Below are 24669 nucleotides of genomic sequence, written 5' to 3'. Positions count from 1 at the left end.
AACCGACCTCAGCTAGGCTTTTAGTATTAGCTTCAACCAGTGTACAGTGATGTCTAAATTTAGTCTTAAAGTATGCGTAATATTAATTTTAATTATTATTGGGCTATCGTTATTAACATTTTTCAGTCATTTATTGAAATCTAGTAATGGTGACCTGCATCGTTGAACGTAAGTTAAAATACTTGTTTAATATATTTTCATTCATTTATATCTTGAATTGGCAAACCATAAGTTTTATCAGTGTTTATTTTAAAAAATTTCAAGTTTTATGTTTGTGTGAATGTTGTTTTCTATAAATAGCAAAGTACTTCTTATCCAGTTTCTGTTTGTTTTTGTACAGAAGATCAAATTCACTTTCCGCATAAACATCCTTGTTATAACTCCTATGGCAAAATACCTGCTTGCATTACACTAATATGTTTATGTTTCTGAACCAGTCATTGTTATAAAACAAATAATAACGAAAAAATCAGTCTCATAATCTGTATCAGCAATTTTAATAATCGGCTATATGCGGTATCGGCTTAATTGACAAAAAGTGAAATCGGTACAACTTTAACATCTTCATTACAACATTACTGCATGGAAAATACATAGTACATATTTTTAGACAGAAGAATATATAATTAATTATTTAAAGAGAAAATTAAACATGAATTGCAAAATATAAGCAATGACATTACAGGTTGAGATGTTATTTAAATACGTGTTCATCTTGAAAGTATTTAATATGTGAATTATACATGAGAATCAGTAGAGATCAGTGTTGAGATATATTAAAAAAGATTTATATTCTTGAAATATTCTTTGATCATATTTACAATAAAATTATTTTATTATACACTTAAGTGTGAAGTATAGAACGTTGTTGGTGAAATAATTTCATATTTTTTCATTGGTACATTTTCGCATGTGAAAAATATAACTTATCAAGCATTGCATGGCACGATGGGAAATCTTATATTTTCACATGAAAATATAAGATTTTCCCTCATGCCAAAGAATGCTTGATTGTGTATACTGCAGGAACAAAAACAAGCACTTTTTAAACTTGAATAAATAAATAGAAACTGCATTACATTTCAGACATAGAAAATAATTTGCAGAAGAAATTTGACTCAATGCCATTCATGCTTCTGTTATCTCTAATCCACTTTGATGCATTGCTGAATCAGACTTGCTTTGTGGTTAAATGTGATCAAATATGTCCAGTAGGTAGTTTACTGTGACAGATTAGATCCAACCAGTCTTACTGCTCTTTTAAGTCACTGACATTTTTATGATCAGCCCATTGAAGTGAGGTCAGTTCATGAAAAGGGTATTTTGTTGAAGAGTGAGTCAATCTTCTAGGCATCGATTCAAAAGCAAATCTGATATATACCTAATAAAAAGAAATTGTATTGCATCATAAATATTGGATATATTTCATCTTGTGATATAAAAAATTAAATATTTTTGTTTGTGGACTTGCCACACATTAAGATGGATATCCTGTATCAGTGTAGGGAAAGAAAGTATCCTCTATGACTTAAACATTATTTCTAGCCAGGAGAAATATAATAACAATGTTCCTTCAATACAGATACGACAACTAAACTGGTTTCATCACATTACAAAAGCAGACCTGCACTGCAACATGTCTGAATGGCAAATGCACAAAATGAAAGTTTTCCCTGGCATGTGTGCACTTGTTTTTGACTGTTTGGCTTATTTGAAGAAAAGACAGTCTCTGCTTATAGTCATCCTCTAATCTGGATAACTAATAACTGCAACTAATGTCTATTGATTATACATATACAAATTAATACAAAATTATCATGTTAAAACCACATGAAATAATTAGTTGTATCCAAGATTTATGTGTATGGGGTTCATTAGGGGAATAATTAAAATGTCCAAATGTTATTCTGTGACATTTGTATCTTAAAAATCAATGACATGTTTGATTATGAAGTAGACACATGCATATTAATTGGGTGACGAATATTAATTAGGTGAGCTGGCATCTGATTGGCATAGCTAGTTACCACTCCAAGAGGCATTACTTCTAAAATGATTTTAACCACATTTGGGTGTAGACTTGTATTATCAAGATTTTGAATGGGTTCAGTTGGAGGGGACATCCACACGTTAATGAGGTGTTATTGCTTCTGCTCAAAAAACATATTTCTGATCTAATGTCACTTGTGAGATGTAAGCTTATGTCTTAAAGTTCTATGATTAGATTGATTAGACGTTAGACATGCACCTATTGATTAGATGATCTGACATCTGATTGGATGAGTTTCTTGCCCATCTTGAGGATTTAATTTATAAACGTATTGATTAGGTGATCTGGCATCTGAATGGCTGAGTTTATTTGACATCTGATTGGTTGTGGTTGTTACCACACTATATGATTTCTTTTCTAACAGATTTTTAACAGGTTTTAGTTACACAGGGTATATAGGCATACATCATTAAAATTTTGAATGGGTTTAATTACAGGCAACATCAGCTCATTAATGAAGTGATCTTGCATTTGATCGTCTGTGCTTGTTACCATTCTGCGTGTAAATGCCAAAGCTTAGTACAGTGATCTTGCATCTGATGGGCTGAGCATGTTACCACCCCAGGGGCAATTGTGTTGTATCAGATTCTGATAAAACTTGGCATGTTGGCTTATGTCATTAATATTTTAGAATATCTGATAATGAGTGAGATATATGTATATTAATGAGGTGATCTGCCAAATGATTAAATGAGTTTGTTACCACCAAAGATTCCTTGATGATATCTTATGAGTTTGATGATCAGTGACATCAAGACTCAGTGATACTGGAGGACAGGCTTTTTCAAATACTTGTTTTATACAGAATTTGATTAAACTGATTATATAGTCATGTATCATCAAGATCTGTGGACAGGTTTAGTGATACATATTAATGAGGTGGTCTTCCATCTGATTCATTGAACTTATTACATTTCTAGAAGATGTTTTTCTGATCATATTTTTGATCAGAGTTTGTGTATATGCTCACATTATCAAGTTTTCTTACTGATTTGATTATTAGTACAAGATACACATTAATTAAGCATTCTGGCATCTGATTAATTATTAATAAGACTTACATATTAATTTGGCATTCTGGCATCTGATTATTAGTAAGAATTACACATTAATTAGGCATTCTGGCATTGTTTATTAATAAGAATTTCACATTGATTAGGCATTCTGGCATCTGATTATTAGTAAGAGTTAGACATTAATTAGGCATTCTGGCATCTGATTATTAGTAAGAATTACAAATTGATTAGACATTCTAGACTATGATTATCAGAGTTTCTCATTGTTAGGGAGATTTTTTATCTCGAGATCTTGATCAGGCTTTATTAAAAGCTTGTAACATCAAGGTCTCAGATGTGTTTGACTTTGAGCATCGTTTGACCATATCAGTGACCCATATCATCATCTGACTGGCTGACTTGTTACAACTCAAGAAGCTTTTATTTCTGAACATACTTTGATCAAACTAGGTATATGAACTTTTATTACCTCATAACAAAAACCTAGGAATATGATTGGTCATTTTTAAAGATATAAAACAAAGTAAGATTATATGACTTAAGTGGTGTGTAATACACAAACAGGTAGAAGAAAACGGCCTATCACCTCTGCTTCAAAATAGAAAATGCAGATTTTCATTTATGCTTTTTGCCTTACTGAAATTAAATATTTTATATTTCTGATATTGCTGCACCATAGCAGGTAATTTTATTATTTTAACATTGATGTTTTTGGAAAATGTTCAATTATTTATTATAGATTAATGAGACGGTCCCATTGAATGGACGAAATGGCATACTGGGAGATCAGAAGAACAATTATTTCAGTGATGTGACTATGGGCAAGGGGCTTATGTCCAAATCTGTTTACTGCATTACACAGTCAGGACTGCTGTGTGAATTTAATGAGAAAAGATTATTAGACAAGTGGGTGGAACTCAGGGTAAGTAAATGTACACATAGAGCGAAATCTGTTTCCAGTTAGCTTAAGAAGTGACCTGAAAAGTTTATCAGGACACCATTTGACAAAGTTGGCAGAGCCCTAAGTTAATCAGATACATGTCCATCCATCAACTCATCCTGCTGTCTGTCAACAAGATAACTTAACTGGGAATTTTAACCAATAGATATGCAGTTTTATATTGATGAGAGCTCAAAAGAAGTTGATTTCCATCCTAGTCTGTCATTATTTGGAGAAGTTATATTCCCTTACTGCCTGTCCCCCTAACTTCACATTTCTGCAGCTAACCTTTATCAAGGATTGTTGGGCTTGAACCAGATCTGGCATGCAGTTTTATACTGATGAGTTTAATTCTTGCTTTCTGCATGATACTGTAGAGGAATTACGGCCCCTAACTTGGCTTTCAGTAGGTATCACTTTACTAAGATCTTTTTATTCCATCTAAATTCAGCATACACCTTTATATTGACAACACCTTGAATTGATTTGATTTCTAGGATTCCATGACATTCTTTTCAGGAGTTACAGTTTTCAGATTTTATACTATTTTTGATTTTGACAATCGCTGATATAAACATGACTTAGTTTAACTAGCAATAAGATTTGGTGCAAACACAGACTTTACCTTTTAACACTGAAGTTTTCAGTGTGATGGATAAGACGTAAAAAGATTTTACTTGATTGAGAGGTCATCATCTGTGTGTATTGATATCAAAGGTCTAAAGTAGCCTTCACAGTATCTATAATAATAGGTCAGTATTGGAGTAGCTAGCTCTGGGAAATCTTAATGGCTTTTTTCTTTTTCTCGAGTCCTTAAATGAAAGAGTAAAAAAGCAGTTTTTACAAGTCTGGGACCTTGTAATTGAAGCATTTTAAACCCCAGTACTCACCTCAGCTGGCTTGAAACTTTGCCATTCAGTTGCTTCAGAATTTTTTTCTGCTTTGGAACTTTTAGAATGGCTTTATGTAGAGATTTAAAAATGTAATAAAAGTCAACTTTCTTATTGCGCCTAGTTGGTCCTGAATAAAAATGACACCAATCTGATAGCAGATATGGCAACCATTGTGTCCGTATTGAAAATCTTGTTATCACTACTCAAGAAGTTTTCATATCAACATAAGGATTTTCGCCAAAAGACTTCCTATGATAACTAATTGGTCCTAAATGGCTACCACGATGAATGTAATGAGACTATTGTCATCAATGGGTTTTGATTATTGGCTTGGGGTTCCCCCCAAATGTCTTCTAATAATGTCCAGTTTGCCCTGGTGTGAGTCTTAAAACCACTATGGCTACAGCCACAGTTAATTTGAAAATTTGATAACTTGAGAATATCAGAGATGGTTTCAGCACTCACCAGATGAAAAAAAGAAAGGGTCCCATCATGAATTCCTGGAAGTTCTTTTCAGACACTAGAATATTAGTTCCTTCGAGGGACTCATTTGCTTTTATTTCTTCATTTCAGACAAATGTCGCAAACTGTATATCTGCTGGAGAATACTATATATTTGTCGGTTGTGCCAATGGTGTTGTGCGGGTTTTTGATGCAGCAACTCTACATTTTGTCTGTACTCTACCTAGACCACATTATCTAGGTGTAGATGTAGCATCAGCAACAAACCCAAGGTAAGGTTCACTTTAATATTAAGCTACTATATACACTCACTTATAAGTTAAGTCCAAGTGTGAACAAGATAGATCCTGATCTGCCATATCATAATGTGCCTGCTGATCAGGGTCTCTGTTGTTTGTTCTACTGATTACTAGTAGCAGACTTAACACTCAGATCTTCCAGTGCATTATGCAACAGCAGATCTGGGTCTGTGCTTTTTGCAGTTTTACTTGTCATATAAGTGAGTATATACAGCTCTTTTCATTTCGTCAAAAACAAATATATAGATTTTCAAAAATTACAATGCCTGTTAATTTAGATTGTTCCCTGGATGGCAGAATAACATAAACTGAGTGCGGACAAGAGAGGTAATTGCCAATGATATATCAAGGTCATTTGTTTTCCTTTTCTTTAATAGATGAAAATAGTACTGGATCCTTCTAATTTGACATGTTATTAAGTATTAAACACTTCACTACATTGAATCAATTTTGCATTTTTTTTTATAACCACCAGTTTCAGTTCCTATGTTGATGACCATCTGTTGCAATAGTGTTACAGACTTCATATGATTCATGAAAGGCCTTTTACATGTAAAATATGTAATGACCTTCCAGCTTTTTGACATTGTGCTATGTGCAAAGCCATATCAGTCCAGTAAGGGCAGTTCCAGTAAAACATATACCCCCCGGGGGCAAGGCACTTTCAAATTCAACCAACCCACAACAGAAGCAATTTAAAAAAATTATGATCCACCGTCAGATGTGTTTTAATCAAGAAACACTTCCCCCAACAGAAGTATATTTTTTTAACATAATTTCTGGCTATGGGTTAGTGGGCGGTAGAAGCGATTTTAATATTGGGTTGGGGACAGAAGCGATTTAAATGACAGCTGGCTGGAGGTAATCTACTGAATTCTTATAGATCATATAATCTACTGCATATTTTTATTTGTATTCATTCATTATAATCGGTCTTTTGTCCTTTTGTTTGTTTATCTGTCAGCCAAGTATGTCTCTGATACTGTGAAATCACAAATTTTCATGGTGGCTTATTATTTGTAGATGTCATTGATCCGTCCCATAATACCTACTAATTTAACCTCCATGAATACAGATTTTATAATAGATATTTCTATTCTAATACAGAAACCATGAATTTGTATCCTTACTAAACTCTGTGTTTACTAAAGAGATCACAATGTCTTGCTCTTTTTCTTTGTTCTCAGGCATGCTGCTTTTGATTAGAATACTAGTTAAATCTTGTATTGCTTTAAATGTGTGGTCAGATTCTATGATTCCTTGTTATTATTTTTTTCAATAAATGTTTAGGTAAACTTATATGATTTGTCAGAAGAAGAAAAACAATGATGCCTGTGGAAGTGATGTTGCATCATTTGTCTACTTTTACACTATCATTTCTTGTAAGAACATCTTTTTCAGTTCCCAATGTCTTATTTTTACGCCTTGTTGCAAGACTAATATAAAGTTATAAAAAAAAATGTTGCAAGTCAAACATTTTTATATCATAAGTTAGATTTTAAAAAAACGGATGAAAGTCAAGGAATCATTTTTCCCAGAGCACTCATAAAATCAATGTCATTGCAGTTATCTGTATTGTGAACAGCATCATCATCATCACTGATGGCCAAGCAGTAACATTCTGCACTTTCAGTCCAGTTGTCACAGGTTCTATCTCCCACTTCTAGTCTTTCATATGAGACTTACACATATGGCCTGAGGGGCTTTCATGGCAGAGTGGTATACAATGCTTGTCTTGTGATACAGATCTGAGGGGCTTCCATGGCAATGGTACAAGATGCCTGTCATGTGATTACTTGCCTCCAATGTGTAAATGAGAATGTTGCCAGTTATTTGTGGAAGATCAGTGGTTCTACATAAGTGGTGTTTGGTATCTCAAAAGGACTTGGATTTTCTTCAGCAGTAAAACTGGCTGCCATACATAGATTCTCTTCATCTGAAAATGGTGTAAAGGCCATAATGAAACCCCCAAGATCTCATGTCAAAATGACTTCAGCTGTTGGAGATAAACGTCAAATCAACAGAGGCTCCATGTGCCCAAGTGTACTAAGGTGCTTGCTTTTACATCACTTGCACATCTCACAGAGTGAGTTTGTGTCACAGATCAACCAATTTTGGTTGGTGGTCTTTCAGGGTTCTTCCTCCACCTAATATATTGTTAAAAAATACCAAAAAAAAACCAAATCAAACCACACTAATCAACTGTGGTAACAGCAGCAAAGGTATTAGTCAATCATTTTTGCCACAGCTGTACGAGTTTATAACTTTTGACTCAAGTAATTTTTGTAGACCTTAGAATATCGTCAATTATGCCTTTCTGACAGTTACCTAAAAGTCATCATCAGTTGGTGCAAATGGATTTTTTCATGGTGAGCATATGAGATGGAAAAGTCTTGAGCAATCCTGCATCACACACTGCCAAAAAGTTTACATTTTAGCTCACTAAAATTTCTCTTATCAATGTTAATTTTTCCAACTTGAACTGTTATAACATATTCAACTATATTCACCAATATCTGGAGATATGCATCTGTAATAAATATTTGTAACAAAGTATGAGAATGCATCAATGTTTTTCAATGATGCATTTGAACTGAGCAACAACCACAATCAGCAAACCAAGAAATACAATTATTCACATCTCTCAGGCAGAAGTAGGGTATAATCATAATCTGCCAAAAGATTTTTAAATTTGCCAAATATTTTTTCTAACTATACTGATTCAGTGGAAAAATCACCAGAATGGACAGAAACAGACCAGAAGGTTAAAATCGATTTGATACAGCTTTTAAGTAGCTAAATTCATATTGGTTTAGTTAACTGTAAACCCTTTATTGTCTTCCTTTTGATGAAATTTCTTACTGAAGCTAAGAAAATAATGTTGCACACATAAAAAAGAGGCACGCTTCTACTCATTATTGTTTTTATTATACTTCTCCATTCCAGCCTGTTCTTATGATCTTGTCCCCCGACATACTGTTTGTCTTGTTTATGATATGTATCTAAATTTCTCACTTAATTTTCCTACTACTATACAAGTGTTCTGTGAATATGCATATCAGTGTGAAACACAATGGGGAGACTAAATCCAGGATTGAAAACCTCTACATTTCTGGATGTATTCTGCTTGGATTCCATATTTCTGCACAAAACTCAAGAGTTCAGGACTCACCGAACTAATTCAGTTCCCACAGTAAATTTGTGCAAACACCATGATATTAAAATTCAGTAACTTAAAATTTTGAGTGCTCGTGATCCAGTTTATATCAGTATAGACACATCTATGATGACAGCTTTTGTGAAAAGAAAATCATAACAGCCGCACCATTTTCTGGATCTTTACAAATTTGAAATGTGTGCTTTCAATACTGCACCAAAGAGTCAGCTGCTGATTTCAGTAATGTCCCTCACTTTTTTCAGTTACAAGTAGGACAAGCTCTCAAAAGATTGTTTTTACTAAAATCTTACTTTCATTATCAACCAATCAGGGACAGTCAAACCCATATATACTCTATTTTATCTTCACTGATTTATAGTATGGTTCTCGTTCTTTCACATCTGTAGTAATGTGAGTCCTTTAATAACTCTCGATTGTTGTAAGCCTTTTTCGACCATGCTGAATGGACACACTGTAAGATAATGTTCAAGTAACAGAAATACCATGGGATAACTAGAAACCAATAAAATCGAATAGTCAAAGTTATCTCCCCAGCAGGGATGCTGCCAGGATTTCAGGAAGTTTTGTGTGTGTGTGTGATCTCCAGTGAGGAAGTGGTGGCGGTGGGAATAGCCATTGTTAAATATCTCCCTAAGACTTAAATATCTGTCACTCTTTCTTACTGTTCCACTCTGTTACGGCTCTACTGAAATCAAAATTCTCGAAGAGATGTCATCTCTAGTTGTATAGCGATTGTTACGTTGATGTCATCGGGCATGGTCACGTGGTTATGGTGGGGTCTTGGTTGGGATGGCATAAAGACCATAGGCTTACTCCATATTTGACAGCTAATTATGATGTTGTCAAAATAATTAAAAAATTTATAACAATTCAGTTGGACTCGGATACTTGATTCATAGTCAGTGAACAGGTTCAGAAATTGATGTGTTTATTTTGGAGCCACGTTCCTCCATCACATTCAAGATTTGGATATACCAAAGGTGAAATTGGTACAGTTGCATCCTAAACTACTATCGTGGCTACTTCAAATGTTATTTAATGTGAGACTTTAATGCAAGAACTCATAGCTTCAGTGATTTTTGGGTTAAAAAATTTAATTTGTTCTCAAACAACTCAATTTGTTGCAGATTACATTGTTTTTTAATGATACGGTGAGAATTCTTGATGTGTAAAAATTGTGCAAGAAATGAACATCAAATCAGAAAATTACTACAACTGGGAAAATACTGATAGGAATATACAGAAATAATGATATAATTATTTAAGTAGAATATGTGGTGACAATACTAGCGCTAGTTCTACAACTTTATGCAAAATACATCTTGTACAACTATTCTGTTGTTTCTAACAACACTGTAATATGGCAATAATTTCTGTCCACTTTTTACTTTAGTCCTCTGCTAATTAATAGTTTTTAGATTTTACAGCACTATGCACATCATACCTTTTGACAATAACACATCACTACAAATATTTAGATAGCAAGAAAATAGAAGTTAGTTTTATTAAAAGCACTGGTACCAGTAAGACTAAAAGAGATGGTAAAAAAAAGGAATCAGGATGAACAGATTTGTAGTGTAGTAAAGAATCCATATATCAGAATGACATCAAGTATTTTTTCATCAATTTCATCATCAGTTAATGATGCTGCTTAGAAATGTATTGTACTAGATAATAGACATTTTTAGTTATCCATTTTGCAATACAGATACCAAATGATGGCTTGGAACTAAGTGCCAAAAGTTCTGCAGAAAATACCACCATGATCAAAATATACATAGGAAGAACCGAACACAAACAGAACAAATTTTATCCATCTTGCTTTGAGTTTACACAGATCAGTCAGTCTCTTATGCTTAATGTCATTTAATTTTTGCACATAGAGAGCATGTACATGTACATCATTTGGTCATACATCTGCTAGATATAAAAGTTTGTCTTTTTATTCTTTTGTTGCCATAGTGGTTCTGCCAACTAGAGATCTACACGCACTTAATTATGTTGTATGGGGATTCTCTGATGTTCCCTATGAGCATTAATCTGTTAATTGTTTCTGAATCTAATATGATCCTCCTCCTCTGTGTACGAATATTATTCTGTGCTGTTAACTCCTTTCATTGCCTGGTCTGAAACACATATGCATAACTAGCTTGAACAAGTTACTGTTCTTTATGGTTGTGCAATTTTCAACATCTCACATGTATGGCCCCATGGGTATTCTCTCTTGGTTATCTCTGTTCCAAAAAGAAAAGTTCTGAACCAGAGGTCTCGTTAGGATTTTAAAACTAAGAGTCCATGGCTCCCATTTTGGTAAAAATGAGTCCCACCAGGAAAAGTTGCAGTCCCCTCTCAGAAAACTATGCAAATTATAAGAACTATTGGTTGCCATAGAGTTTAATTTCTACATTCTTTATAACACTGACATAGCTCTTGCTTATCCATCAGAGTGAGTCTGAATTTTTTCGATCCAAGGAAGGTCTTATTCAAAGCACAAAGCTAGGCATCACACACATTCTTACACTTGGCTACTGTCCCTTCCAAACTATCAGTTCTAGCAACTTTAGCACTCTCCTGAATCTCATTACAATCTTCATCAGTTTGCCGTTGAACCCCAGAATACTCATTCAAGGCTAAGTCTCAACATGTCACGATTCCGAGGTCACGTGCACTGCTTATTCCATTACACTCGGAAATTAACACAATAATGAAAGCTAAAGTTGTTTATTTGATGTACTGTTACAAATGACCACATGTACATCTCTGGGTATTTCTGCCTCTGAATTCAAGCACTGTAAATATCAGTAGATTTTCCCACCCAGCGGCCAGTCAAAGCCTTTGATCTTGCCGCCTAGCTATTGCAGCATGTTCTTTTGATGTGCTCTTATAACGGTGACGACAGGGGTGGGTGGGTGGGGGGCTTTCAACCACTATATTCTGTCATTGTAAATATCAGCACAGCTGACTGATCAACACATTTTCTCGCTATGCAGGTGACTGAAGCAGGACTGACAAGTCTTTGAATTTTACCGCCCACCTAAATAAAAATTGGCATCCAAATACGCGTGATTATAAGCGCTTCTGATACCTCTGTCAGTTTTCACTAACATGAACTCTGCCAAAGATTCACTTCCTTGAATCAATGTTTTGCTGCCTCTTATGCCAGATTTTTCTCTTCCATAATGCTGTATTAGGGTTTTAAGTCCAACATTCCCATAGTCTGCTTGTTTAGACATGGGTATCTTGAATAAATATAACCGGCATATTGTCCATCCAACACATACATTGGACTCGCACTGAACATCAATTTTATGCTAAAAATCACACACTGGTATTTCCAGTGACATTTTCTCAATGTCCGGCAGACCGATATACATGAAATTCATTGTCATCATAGCTATCACCAGCCAGTATTTGCCAACTGAAAACGTCGTCTGAAGACAAACCGTGTTGTGACTGAACCATTTTGGTTTCCTGTGTGGCCCTTATTGGAAACACGCATTTGTAAAATTTCCACAATGACAGTAAGGCTAAAACTCCATAAAATGTTTGTTCCAGGGCCAATGAACCAATCAAATTTAGTTTAACAGCCATTTATGTCGAACCAAAGTATCCAGATATCTGGATGTCACATCAAGCGATGTGAGACAGCTTCGGCAGCGTGAATTACGTCACAAAATGCACTTTTAAAGTTATAAGTTCAATAAAAAATTGCATACTACGCAAAGCACATTTTTTTTATATCCGCGACGTTGACGTAATTTGCTGAACGCATATCACTGCCTTCAAAGTACGCGAATTCGTACAAATTACGTGCACTCGAGTGTACTGGCATCATTTTCTGACCCAATGTTTTTATTCACGTTAGACCGCTAGGAGGGGGTTAGATACGATTTTAAATATATATTCGGGGTTTTTTCCTATCTTTTTGACAACCCCACCAGCGATTTCTCATTTTGTTAACACAACCCACAACAGAAGTGATTTTCCTAACCAACCTTCCACTGTCAGAATCAAAATAGTTCGAAACACAACCTCCTACAGAAGTTTTTTTAAAGTGCCGTCCCCGGGGGGTATATATGTTTTAATGGAACAGCCCTAAGACCTCAGAGAAGTAAAATCTGTTATGATCTTCCATTTTTTGGACATGATGTTATGTGCAAAGCCATATCCGTCCTATAAACCCTGGTACATGTAAATTCTGTTGGAGCCAATGTAATCGGTCACAGGATTTTGCCACAGACAACAACTGGGGATGTGAAAAAGATTTTGCCACAAGTGACAGCTAGGTATTTGAAAAGGAATTTTGCCACAAATGACAGCTAGGGATCTGAAAAGGATTTTGCCACAAATGACAACTAGGGATCTGACAAGGAATTTTGACATTAAACAGGGATCTGAAAAGGTGTTTTGCTGTAAATGACAACTTGGGATCTAGAAAGGAATTTTGCCTTTTAAAAAAAATCCCACCAAGGGTTCTGAAAAGGAATGTTGTCAGAATATGAGTTAAAAATTTCAGTATTTTTTTCCGACCTCATCACCTTATTTATAATTAATTGACCCTTGTTTAGTAGATTTTCAGACAAACTTGGCATTTGGATGAAGTTAATGGAAGCAATTCATCATGTTAAATTAGTATGAACTTCTGACCAAGCAGATATTCAAAATGTTTTTATCGGTATAATATGCATTAGGATAAATTGCTTAAATGCTGTGTTAGTTAGCAATTATTTAATGGAAATATTTTTAACTAAGCTCAAATGTTAGCCATGGTAGCAGAATACTATATTGGATTCATCGTCAAAGACATTTTTTTGCATCGTTTATGTATATGATTTTGTGTTGTATCTATTTTCAGACAAATGCCACCTCAGCGGGAAAATGCAAAATATCCAGATGTAGTGGCTGTTGTATTTGATGATAAACAGAAGCATGTAAGTGTAACAAGATAACCGGGTTGAATTTCGGATTTATAACAGAACACTTTTGATGGTGATACAAATACAGTGTTAAATGATGAATGTCTTGAATGATAAAAGAATTATATTTAATATGTGTGTGTGTATAAGATCCAAATATTAGACAAATTAAAATAATCAGCATGAACTTAAAACAAACAAATGAAAATACAAATAAATGACCTTACACAGTACAAGGACAAAGGTGAATGATTCACAGTAATTTTACACGACAAAAAGAATGATGTGTTTTACTCAAATATTAAAAAAATGTGGTGCTTTACTCGTACTCGTATAGTAAAATGTGTTCACTCAGTGAAAAATGAAGTGTTTTACTCAAATAGTAAAAGGATGAAAATAAAGGGGCAGATATACAAAATATCTTTACAATCCCAAAACACTGTGTATTACAAACTCCAAAATTAGCCCATGGCTAAAAGATTACATTTATGGAGTTACACACTCAATCACCAGCACACTTGGGCTACCAGTCACACTGATCAATCAAACAGTCACTATTCCAGGTAGTCACTGAACACCATTCAATTCCTTGGTCAATCAAGCAATCAGTGCCCACTCATCGGTCAGCAATGCCTGATCACCTGCTACTCGACCAGCAACACTGTTCGCTCAGTTCTACAGCTGCTATGGTTCAGATTTACAGCTGCTATGGTCATCTTTACAGCTGTGACTCCTATCAGCTGAAAAATACATCTGACACCATGTAATATGCATGACATTGGCATATATGATAAAACAATGACGTTATATACGGTAAGCTATAGCACAATAGTTACAAAACAATCAACAGGTTCAGAAGTGAACCTTTCCGTGCCTGATAAGAATCTTATGGTACTAAACGTTTTGTAAGATGCAACTTTATATTGCTGATATAAATCTTTTGTTAAGTCACAAACAAGAGTAGAAAATATTTGCATTATACTACATAGGCCGAAGCTGCATAGAAAATATACAGAAATAAACGTGGTAGTACAATAGTTATAACTTATTCACAAGAAATTAATAAATAACTCACATACCTCTACAGATGAAGATGTGCGAGTCCTTAAAAATAGACCACTTACTGACAAGAGACGTATTGTCATGTAAAGATTTAGTCTTACCGTGAGGCATTTATACGGCATTTATATGCAGACGATGCAATCATACATAATCTGTGCGCTGGAAGTATTTGGTTTTTCCTATTGAAAGCATTTTGCATGTGTGACATAGTATGAACCGAACTCACTGTTTCGAAATAATGTACAATCGAGTTCAATACATAAATTCTAATACATAAATCACCCTCCGGTATCGTTGTATACAAAAAACAAATCCCGAGTACATATATTTAATAAATAAAATTTTATAAGTAAAAGGATTTATACAATTCCTTGACAGTAAGAGTATTTTTTTGGCAATTATTTCAGCATCAAGCCTGGCTTTGCAGTATAGCATTGTGCATTTGCTGACCAATTATTATCTGTATGATCATTGAAATGTTTCAGTTAAAAATATTCAATATTTACCTTGAAACAAAGGGAGCAGCACATGTTTACAGTATATAGTCGCAGCAAGTCAAATCCAGATGCAGACACCTCGATACCTCGATCTGCAGTCACTCAGTGCGCTGGCAAATTAGGGTCTTTGTTTATTCCTCTTAAAACTCTTGACAAGCTGCATAGACCCTAAACTGCAGTCACAATCTGCTGGCAATTTATGGTCTATGTTGTTTGTTCTACTAATTACCCCTAACAAGGTGCCGAGACCCCGATCTGCTGCTGCATTATGGCAGAACTGGGTTTATGCAATTTACAGTTGGACTCCACCTATAGACAAGTATATGTGGTGTTGTGATTCATGTACAGCCTACCCTATCAGCCTACCCTGTCAGAGACTGCCTGTAATGTACAGAAACAGTCTGATCTGATGTATTTGTATCTTTGTCTTGAAATTCGTTGATTTTAAATCTTCATGTTATAAGAGGTCATGCATTGTACATGACCTGCAGCATAGAATGGAATTAATAATCATTCTTACTTCAATAGTGCTGTGGTTTTAGAAAACCCACCTCTTTCACTATAAAGTTGATATTTTTTCTCATGAATATTGCCTGTTTCATTTAGCCTATGAAATATGAGATGGGATTGGTGAGGGAGGGCTATTTCTGATAGTGATATTTCCCTTAAATATAAACAATGCATATTTCATTTAGCATATGAAATATGGGTATGTGGTATATTTTTCTATTCAGGGTGGTGTAATTGGAAAAGATAGGTTATTATTCTCCAGAGCAATAATGTGTGAGGAATATATAGGTGGTTATAATATGTTACGAATTCCAATTGAGATGGAACTTTTGTATCATTTTCAGGTAACCTGTATATACAATGACCACAGTCTTTATGTTTGGGATGTACATGACATGAGAAAAGTTGGAAAGGTTTCTTCCTTCCTGTATCACAGTTCCTGTGTCTATGGACTAGAGGTATGTTAAACAGGATCTTTCTCTGGTGCTCATTAAATATCAAGTGTAACAAACAGATGTATAAATATCATGCGCACGATCAGTGACATATTATTTTTTCAATGTAAGAAATAAATAAATTGCTACTCACCAGATATTAAAAGATTGAACAAAGATTTTTAAATTAGATTGTGCTGTTGATGAAACCAGAGATATATGAATGAAATTGTCACAGGTGATGAAACATGGATTTACTTTCTTTGAACCTGAATGAAGGGAAAATAATAAAGTTTGGATCAGAGAAAATGAGCAAAGAGCTCAAATCGCTCAGTGTAGTTGAGCTGTTAAGAATGTTCGATATGCAGTATTTTTGGATGTAAAAGGCTCATTCATCCAGGTACCTGTGCCTGACTGCAGTTGTCCCTAGACATTCGTGTGCCTCCAAATTGTTGCCAGAAGCTGTAGAACAGTAGTAAACCATCCATCCATCCATGCACTGATACCACAGGTATCTGTCAAATCCATGACAGCACACTGATGCATAAATCTGCCATCTTGACGGGCATCCTGAATGAGTACAGCATATAAACTTGACTGCATTCTTCATAGAACCTTGATTTAATTCAAGTGATATTTGGCTGAATCCCAGAGATTTGCTGAGGAGCAGACAATCTAAAATCTCCTGGGTGGTTGGAAGAGAAGTTTTCCAGCGCATAAACAGGGTACCAAAATGTGAATACAAAATGTCATTTTTAAAATGCATAACCAGACTTAGAAAGTGTATGGAGGTGCATGTGGAGTACTTTGAGAGTATGCACTGTTCACTAATAAAGAACTTTTGTTGTACAGCATAATAATAACTACATTTTATATCCCCAATGTAAACAACAATTGGCATAATGTTTTTATTCAGTCAGGTTTTTAAAAAAAAAATGTGAGTTTTAAATCTTCATCTCAGTTTATGTCGGACAATTTATCATTGTGCATCTTGTGCAAGCAAACAGTGTTCTGTTGATTTTCTGCCCTCTGGTCTCATGGCACCCTCTTTTACCACCAAATAAATATGAATTTACCAATTGATTTTCTTTTTTAATTCCCCCTTTTATTATCTACCCTTGTTACCTGCCAGCTGCCAAGAATAATCAGTGTACAAATGACGTATAAATAATTAACACAGACGTCGAACATTCTCCAGGTTCTCAGCCATAATAGTTCAGGTAGTAATTTTAATTATGGACCACCTCCAGTAAAGGTGGATAATATTATTGGAACATGGTTTCTGCGTATTTAGAAGAACCAATAGTGCATGACACAGAACTCACTGCGAGTCACTGCCTAAGTTGACTGTCCTGAAGATTACTCATCGTAATGGCTGTTTTAACTTAATGCTAAGAACAAACATCACCGCAAGTGAAGTTAGATGACTAAAAGAAAGTCAATGTAAGCTTGAGTAGAACTATTATCTTATAATTGTATGCAGACTCTGTTAAATGCTGAATTTAATTAAAATTCCTTGTTGGGATGTATGAATTTGTTAATGTTTGTTTTTGGATTTTTAATGTAGTTTTAACAATTTGAGTCATCGCTACAACGTTTGCGTTGTGGCAGTTTTTAGTTATGTCTAGGACAGAGGCATCATGCTGGAGATGTGACATCATGTCTAACCTAGTCACATTATCCTGACACCACGCTGACCAGTCGTAACACTAAACTGTTAATGCTGAGCACCAAGCATCTGCTAGTACCATTTTTTAAAATCTTTGGTATGACTCGGCTGGGTTCTAAATTGCATCCTCTTGCATCTGAACCACTTAGGCCGCTGGAGCAGTCCATTTTTTAATGAACCAGTGACTGAATTTAACTGTATCAATCAGTCAGTCAATCAATTAATCGATCAATAGATCAATCAATCAATCTATCAATCAATCTGTCTTGATCACCTGCAATTTTCATGCTTGAAAGAACTGAGAGTACTGTATGTCACAAAATTGTTCCATGTTAAAACTTTTGATTGTAATATTTAATTGAATTATCATAAAATATGGCTGCTGTTGAAATTTACCCAATGCAAAATTTTGCTCTAAGCCAGAAAATTCAAAACACTTGAATTTTCTGTCCCATGTAAACAAGAGCAGCTTTCAGAAGATCCTCAGGTTTTGATGCGTGGAATTAAAATTTGACCCATTTTAGGCGCGTGGAAATTCTGACTGGTATGTCTTTTTGACGCACATAGATTTGGGCTGGAAAATTGATCCGAATTTCCCTTGATTTGCCTCTGGCTTAGATTCTTACTAAGAGTGCACTGTCCATTGCAAATTTACTGTGGGAGGCACTGAGGGACATCTGCTCAAGAACAGTTTACACCTTGATGGCCAATAATATTGCACCAAAAGAAGATATATATGAACTGGGCAGAGCTAATGCATAGGTGCAACTGAATTCATTTGAATTGTTTGGAGATTATGTTTGAAGTTTATGACAGAGGAAACAGTTATGATATGAATGGACTGTCTCTTGATCAAATATCAGAATTGGTATGTTTGGACATCAAATTATAATCAACTAGTCAGAACTGGAGCATATGGCGACTCGCGAAGCCGGTTGTCAAGGTGTGTTCCAACTTGAATATATTTACTGGCAATTAATTTGTCTCGTTTTTGGCAGAATGTTTAAAACTTCTGAATCATTTATGACTTCACTGGATTCATTTCTGATAAGATACCGGCATTTGTTTGATTGCTCGTTAAATTATAATCATTTGGACAAAATAGGAATATATGTTTTTGGCGAAGCCAGTTTTAAGCTTGGGATTGTGTTTATTTGTATTTAATTTACATCGACTGGCAAAACATTTAAAACCTTGAGCATTTTAATTAATGGATCATTTAGAAAAAATTTAAATACATAACACTTAGTGCATACATCTGAACTTAAAAATCTCAATGGTACAAAGAAGTATATTTTCTTTTTTGTCTCAGTCTTGGAAATGACCTGCCAGTGATAAATTTTCTGACCCTCAGACTCCAAGGAAACAGAAAGATAGTGTCAGCTCTGAGGAGAAGGAGAGTCAATCTCTGAAATTTGTTAGATAATTTAAGGATGAGTGGAAACTGACAATTCTGTGATGTACATCCCTGATATCTGAATAATATATAACCTTCATAGTTGTATGCGTGTATTTTTACATATAAAATAATTTGAGCAGATCATAATAGAATATGTTGAGAAGTTGAAAATATAATAAAGTATAAAATAATCCACTGTCTGTTTCATAAACAAAATATACACACAGTTAGAAAGAGAAACACTTTCATAAAAATCAGATTGTATGTTTCTTACAAAATATTATACAAGTATTTCTCATTATTTGGCACGAGACAAGAAATCTTAAAAATCATTTGCTTCCACCAATAACAAAGAATCAGAGCTATCAGCACATGACTGTTTAAAAGAATTGACTCAAGATTTCAGTTTTGACTCTTGATATTTTGGAGTCAGGAGTCAACTGACTCTTCAGTTTTGAAATTTATTGAGAACCCTGGGCATAATTATGTCTTAAATTGCTTTTGTTCCCTAGTTTTATGTCAAAAAGTAAATGCTCAGGTTGAAAAGGTAGGGAAATGGTAGCAGTTATTGACAAAAATTACTGGAATAAAATTGACATCTCACTAGATAATTAAAATGTGGTAAATAAAGATAGAAGAAAAGATAGAATAAATAATTGCAACATCAGTACAGTAGCTATTCTCAGGACATGAATTTTTCAGTTTGTCATCATTCCCTTTTTAGATTTACCCCAGTGTGCAAAGTGGCACGAGTCCTGCCCTACCTCCAGGGTCTTTCATCACATGTTCCAGTGATGATACCATCAGGATCTGGAATCTGGATCCACACATGCAGGAAACAGACACTTACAAAAAGAATATCTACTGCCATGTAAGTACTTGGTAGCAGTTTAAATCCCTTTGACATCAGCTAACTCCCAGATATATATCATGATGTTTATAGCATTCAGTCATGGACACATAATAAACATTTTGTTTCTGTTGTTATGAAATGCTATTAATAAGAAGCAAGAGGAATTCTTCCTGTGTTTTAATAATACATAATACTTTCTGGACTTGCATACACTGTGCTAGAAGTTTAATCACTTTGCATACAATTCTCCAAATGCTGTTACAAAATGATTTTCATAAATGCTTGCAGCATGTCAGAAAATGTCCAGGATATTTCCAAAGAATACTTTACACAAAGTGTTTGTTGTGTTTCTTTTTACAGGTGGTAGTAATTGTAGAAGAATCATGAGCAACAGTAGTATTTAGAGTGTTCATCATGTAATAAATTATGTTGATGAATTTTAATGTAGTTACTAGTATGTACCTTTATGATAAGTAAAATAATGGTAGTTATTATTTTCTCTTTCAGGAACTAATGAAGGTTATTTACATAGATCCAACATTGACTTACCTCTGTGATAAAGACTATAACCCATGTGAGTATTGAGTTAAGCACATTGACCTTTCTCTGTGATATTGATGTTGAATAAGTTCTCTTGGAAACCATTTAAAAACAGACCAGAAAATAGACTCATATTTTTCTTCAGAGAAATGAAAGTACAAAGAAATAATACCTTGGCACAATTTAATTAAACCAAAAAGTAGAAATCAACAGGAATATACTTGTGTGATACCCTGTTGACCTACCTCTGTGATTAAAAATATAATCACCACTCCAGTGGCCTAGTGGTATTAGCGTCTACCTCGTATGCTGGAGGTCGTGGGTTTGAACCCCGGTTGAGTCATACCAAAGACTAATAAGAATGGTACTAACAGCTGCCTTGCTTGGTGCTCATCATTAGAAGGTTAGTGTTAGGACTGGTTGGCCTGGTGTCAGGATAATGTGACTGGGTGGAACATGATGCTACATGTATGCAGCATCATACTCCAGTGCTGGACATCACTATAAACTGTCACACTGTGGACATTGTAGCGATATTACTGAAAAATTGTTAAAGCTACATTAAAAATCCAAATCACACATACACACACATATTAAAAGTATAATCCATATGAGTACTGAGTGAAGCACATTGAGATACCTCTGTGATAAAGACTGTAATCTGTATGAGTATTGAGTGAAGCACATTGAGATACCTCTGTGATTAAGACTGTAATCTGTATGAGTATTGAGTGAAGCACATTGAGATACCTCTGTGATAAAGACTGTAATCTGTATGAGTGTTGAGTGAAGCACATTGAGATACCTCTGTGATAAAGACTGTAATCTGTATGAGTGTTGAGTGAAGCACATTGAGATACCTCTGTGATTAAGACTGTAATCTGTATGAGTATTGAGTGAAGCACATTGAGATACCTCTGTGATAAAGACTGTAATCTGTATGAGTGTTGAGTGAAGCACATTGAGATACCTCTGTGATAAAGACTGTAATCTGTATGAGTATTGAGTGAAGCACATTGAGATACCTCTGTGATTAAGACTGTAATCTGTATGAGTGTTGAGTGAAGCACATTGAGATACCTCTGTGATTAAGACTGTAATCTGTATGAGTATTGAGTGAAGCACATTGAGATACCTCTGTGATAAAGACTGTAATCTGTATGAGTGTTGAGTGAAGCACATTGAGATACCTCTGTGATAAAGACTGTAATCTGTATGAGTGTTGAGTGAAGCACATTGAGATACCTCTGTGATTAAGACTGTAATCTGTATGAGTATTGAGTGAAGCACATTGAGATACCTCTGTGATAAAGACTGTAATCTGTATGAGTGTTGAGTGAAGCACATTGAGATACTTCTTTAATAAAACTGTAATCTATGTGAGTGTTGAGTGAAGGAAATTGAGATACCTTTGTGATAAAGCCGATATTCCATGTGAGTATTGAGTGAAGCACATTGAGATATCTCTGTGATAAAGACTGTAATCTGTATGAGTGTTGAGTGAAGCACATTGAGATACCTCTTTAATAAAACTGTAATCTATGTGAGTGTTGAGTGAAGAAAATTGAGATACCTTTGTGATAAAGCCAATATTCCATGTGAGTATTGAGTGAAGCACATTGAGATATCTCTGTGATAAAGACTGTAATCTGTATGAGTATTGTGTGAAGCACGTTGAGATACCTCTTTAATAAAACTGTAATCTATGTGAGTGTTGAGTGAAGAAAATTGAGATACCTTTGTGATAAAGCCAATATTCCATGTGAGTATTGAGTGAAGCACATTGAGATATCTCTGTGATAAAGACTGTAATCTGTATGAGTATTGTGTGAAGCACGTTGAGATACCTCTTTAATAAAACTGTAATCTATGTGAGTGTTGAGTGAAGCACATTGAGATACCTCTGTGATAAAGACTGTAATCTGTATGAGTATTGAGTGAAGCACATTGAGATACCTCTGTGATAAAGACTGTAGCCTGTATGAGTGTTGTGTGAAGCACACTGAGATACCTCTTTAATAAAACTGTAATCTATGTGAGTGTTGAGTGAAGCACATTGAGATACCTTTGTGATAAAGCCAATATTCCATGTGAGTATTGAGTGAAGCACATTGAGATATCTCTGTGATAAAGACTGTAATCTGTAGAAGTATTGAAAAATGCCTAAATGCACTACTTTAAAAAGGATATATTGGTTGCCAGTTGAACTATTGAATGTTTATCTTCTATGGTTTTGTTATAAAAAGAAAACTGCTTCAGCATTCATCTTTACTTAGTGTTTTCTAACAAAATCACTTTCACAACAAGCATAGAAAGTGTAATAAGAAGAGTTTTATTTTTTTTTAAACCGTTGTGAAGAACAGAAATTTCTGTTGCTAATTTAGGCTTTAATATTGTTTGAAGATTTTTGTGACAAATTATTTCCATTTTACTTCTTCCTTTTAGCTTTAATATTGTTTGAAGATTTTTGTGACAGATTATTTCCATTTTACTTCTACCTTTTACAGCTGGAGGGGTGGATAAGACAGACACTAACTATGATGATAAGAATGGAGTGAGAACAATACGGGCCAGTCCTGATGGCCAACACTTAGCCTCAGGTGACAGACAAGGGAATATTAGGTCAGTCTTGAATAGGACGTTGCTTATTCATGTTACTATATGTAGGGGAAATGATCAGAATGTTATAGAGCCAGGCTAAATTTGTGACCGTATCATGTATGGTCATGCAACATATATGCAGATCAGAGCAATAGACCCAGTCTAAATCTGTGACTGTATCACATGTGGTCATCTAACATACAAGCAAATGATGAGCGAAAACTGTTTATTTTGTAGAAATTGGAATTAAAGGGTTGGACTTGAGAATGTATTTAAATTATTCTTTACTAGACCTTGGATTAGTATTTCACTGCTCCCCCCTCCCCCTTGCATCATTGATACTTTTATTTACTGTCTTGTCTTGCATTAGTCTGTAGTGAAAGGGAAGACACATTCTGGTCAGGGCACATATGGAGCATCCTGGTTTAATTGAAGCCAGAGAAACTTATCTAATTTAAATAAACCTTCATATTGTTTTATTTAACTTTAATAGTAGACAGTCTTTTTATTTAAATAAATAGAATGATAAAAGGTGCTGCTACACAGGATCAATTTTGACACTGATAATTTGATTTCTTCCTCCAGTGTATTAAATTTTGATCATATGTCCATACTCAGGATGTAAATGTCTTTGACCTTTTTTTTCAGGGTGCATGATTTACACTTTATGGATGAAGTCCGAGTTATTGAGGCCCATGATTCTGAGGTGTTGTGTATAGAATATTCCTATATAGAGTCAGGTAATTACATGATTGTGAGGTGTTGTGTATAGAATATTCATATATAGAGTCAGGTAATTACATGATTGAGGTGTTGTGTATAGAATATTCCTATATAGCATAAGGTAATTACATTGTGAGGTGTTGTGTATAGAATATTCCTATATAGAGTCAGTTACTTACATGATTGTGAGGTGTTGTGCATAGAGTATAACTAGTCAGTCAAGCCACATAATTACAGATTTATAAAGGTCCATAATTCTGAGGTGTTCTGCGTGTATTATTTCTTGATAGAGTCAGATAATTACAAACTGCAGAACCAGGTTAGTCGTAAAAGTTTATCTTTTTCATACATGCTGTAATTCTGGCATGTTTTATATAGATTACACTTTTTACACCCAAATTATGCTTTCTTCCCACTTATAATAGCAATAATTACACTTATACTTGGGGAGGGGGATTACGTGTATGGATTGCTTTGAAACTTGACACGCACATTTATCCCATGGTCTAGTTGGTCCAAAATGAAACTGGTGCTGCTTGGACATCCAATATGGCCATTAAGACAACCATCTTGAAAATCTTATCACCAACCCTGTTTGGATGGTCATATTATTATGGTGTTTTCACC

The 24669-nt window shown here is 34.7% G+C and overlaps 1 protein-coding gene across 1 annotated transcript in view; it reads left to right on the top strand.

Annotated features, from left to right (window-relative positions):
• The window catches only part of LOC149804759 (uncharacterized), a 258169-nt gene that overhangs the window by 109799 nt on the left and 123701 nt on the right, over positions 1–24669 (top strand). The window contains exons 7-14 of the mRNA XM_089944059.1: positions 3806–3988; positions 5473–5633; positions 13694–13769; positions 16168–16281; positions 20050–20196; positions 20686–20752; positions 23226–23340; positions 23968–24059. Coding sequence (XP_089800185.1) covers positions 3806–3988; positions 5473–5633; positions 13694–13769; positions 16168–16281; positions 20050–20196; positions 20686–20752; positions 23226–23340; positions 23968–24059 — 955 coding nt within the window. The remainder of the gene's footprint in view (positions 1–3805; positions 3989–5472; positions 5634–13693; positions 13770–16167; positions 16282–20049; positions 20197–20685; positions 20753–23225; positions 23341–23967; positions 24060–24669) is intronic.

The sequence above is a fragment of the Sinohyriopsis cumingii genome, chromosome 2, assembly GCF_028554795.1.
Source record: "Sinohyriopsis cumingii isolate HCF-2022 chromosome 2, ASM2855479v2, whole genome shotgun sequence".
Taxonomy (NCBI): Eukaryota; Metazoa; Mollusca; class Bivalvia; order Unionida; family Unionidae; genus Sinohyriopsis; species Sinohyriopsis cumingii.
The sequence above is the reverse complement of the archived record's forward strand: the minus strand, read 5'-3'. Positions and strand labels throughout refer to the sequence as shown.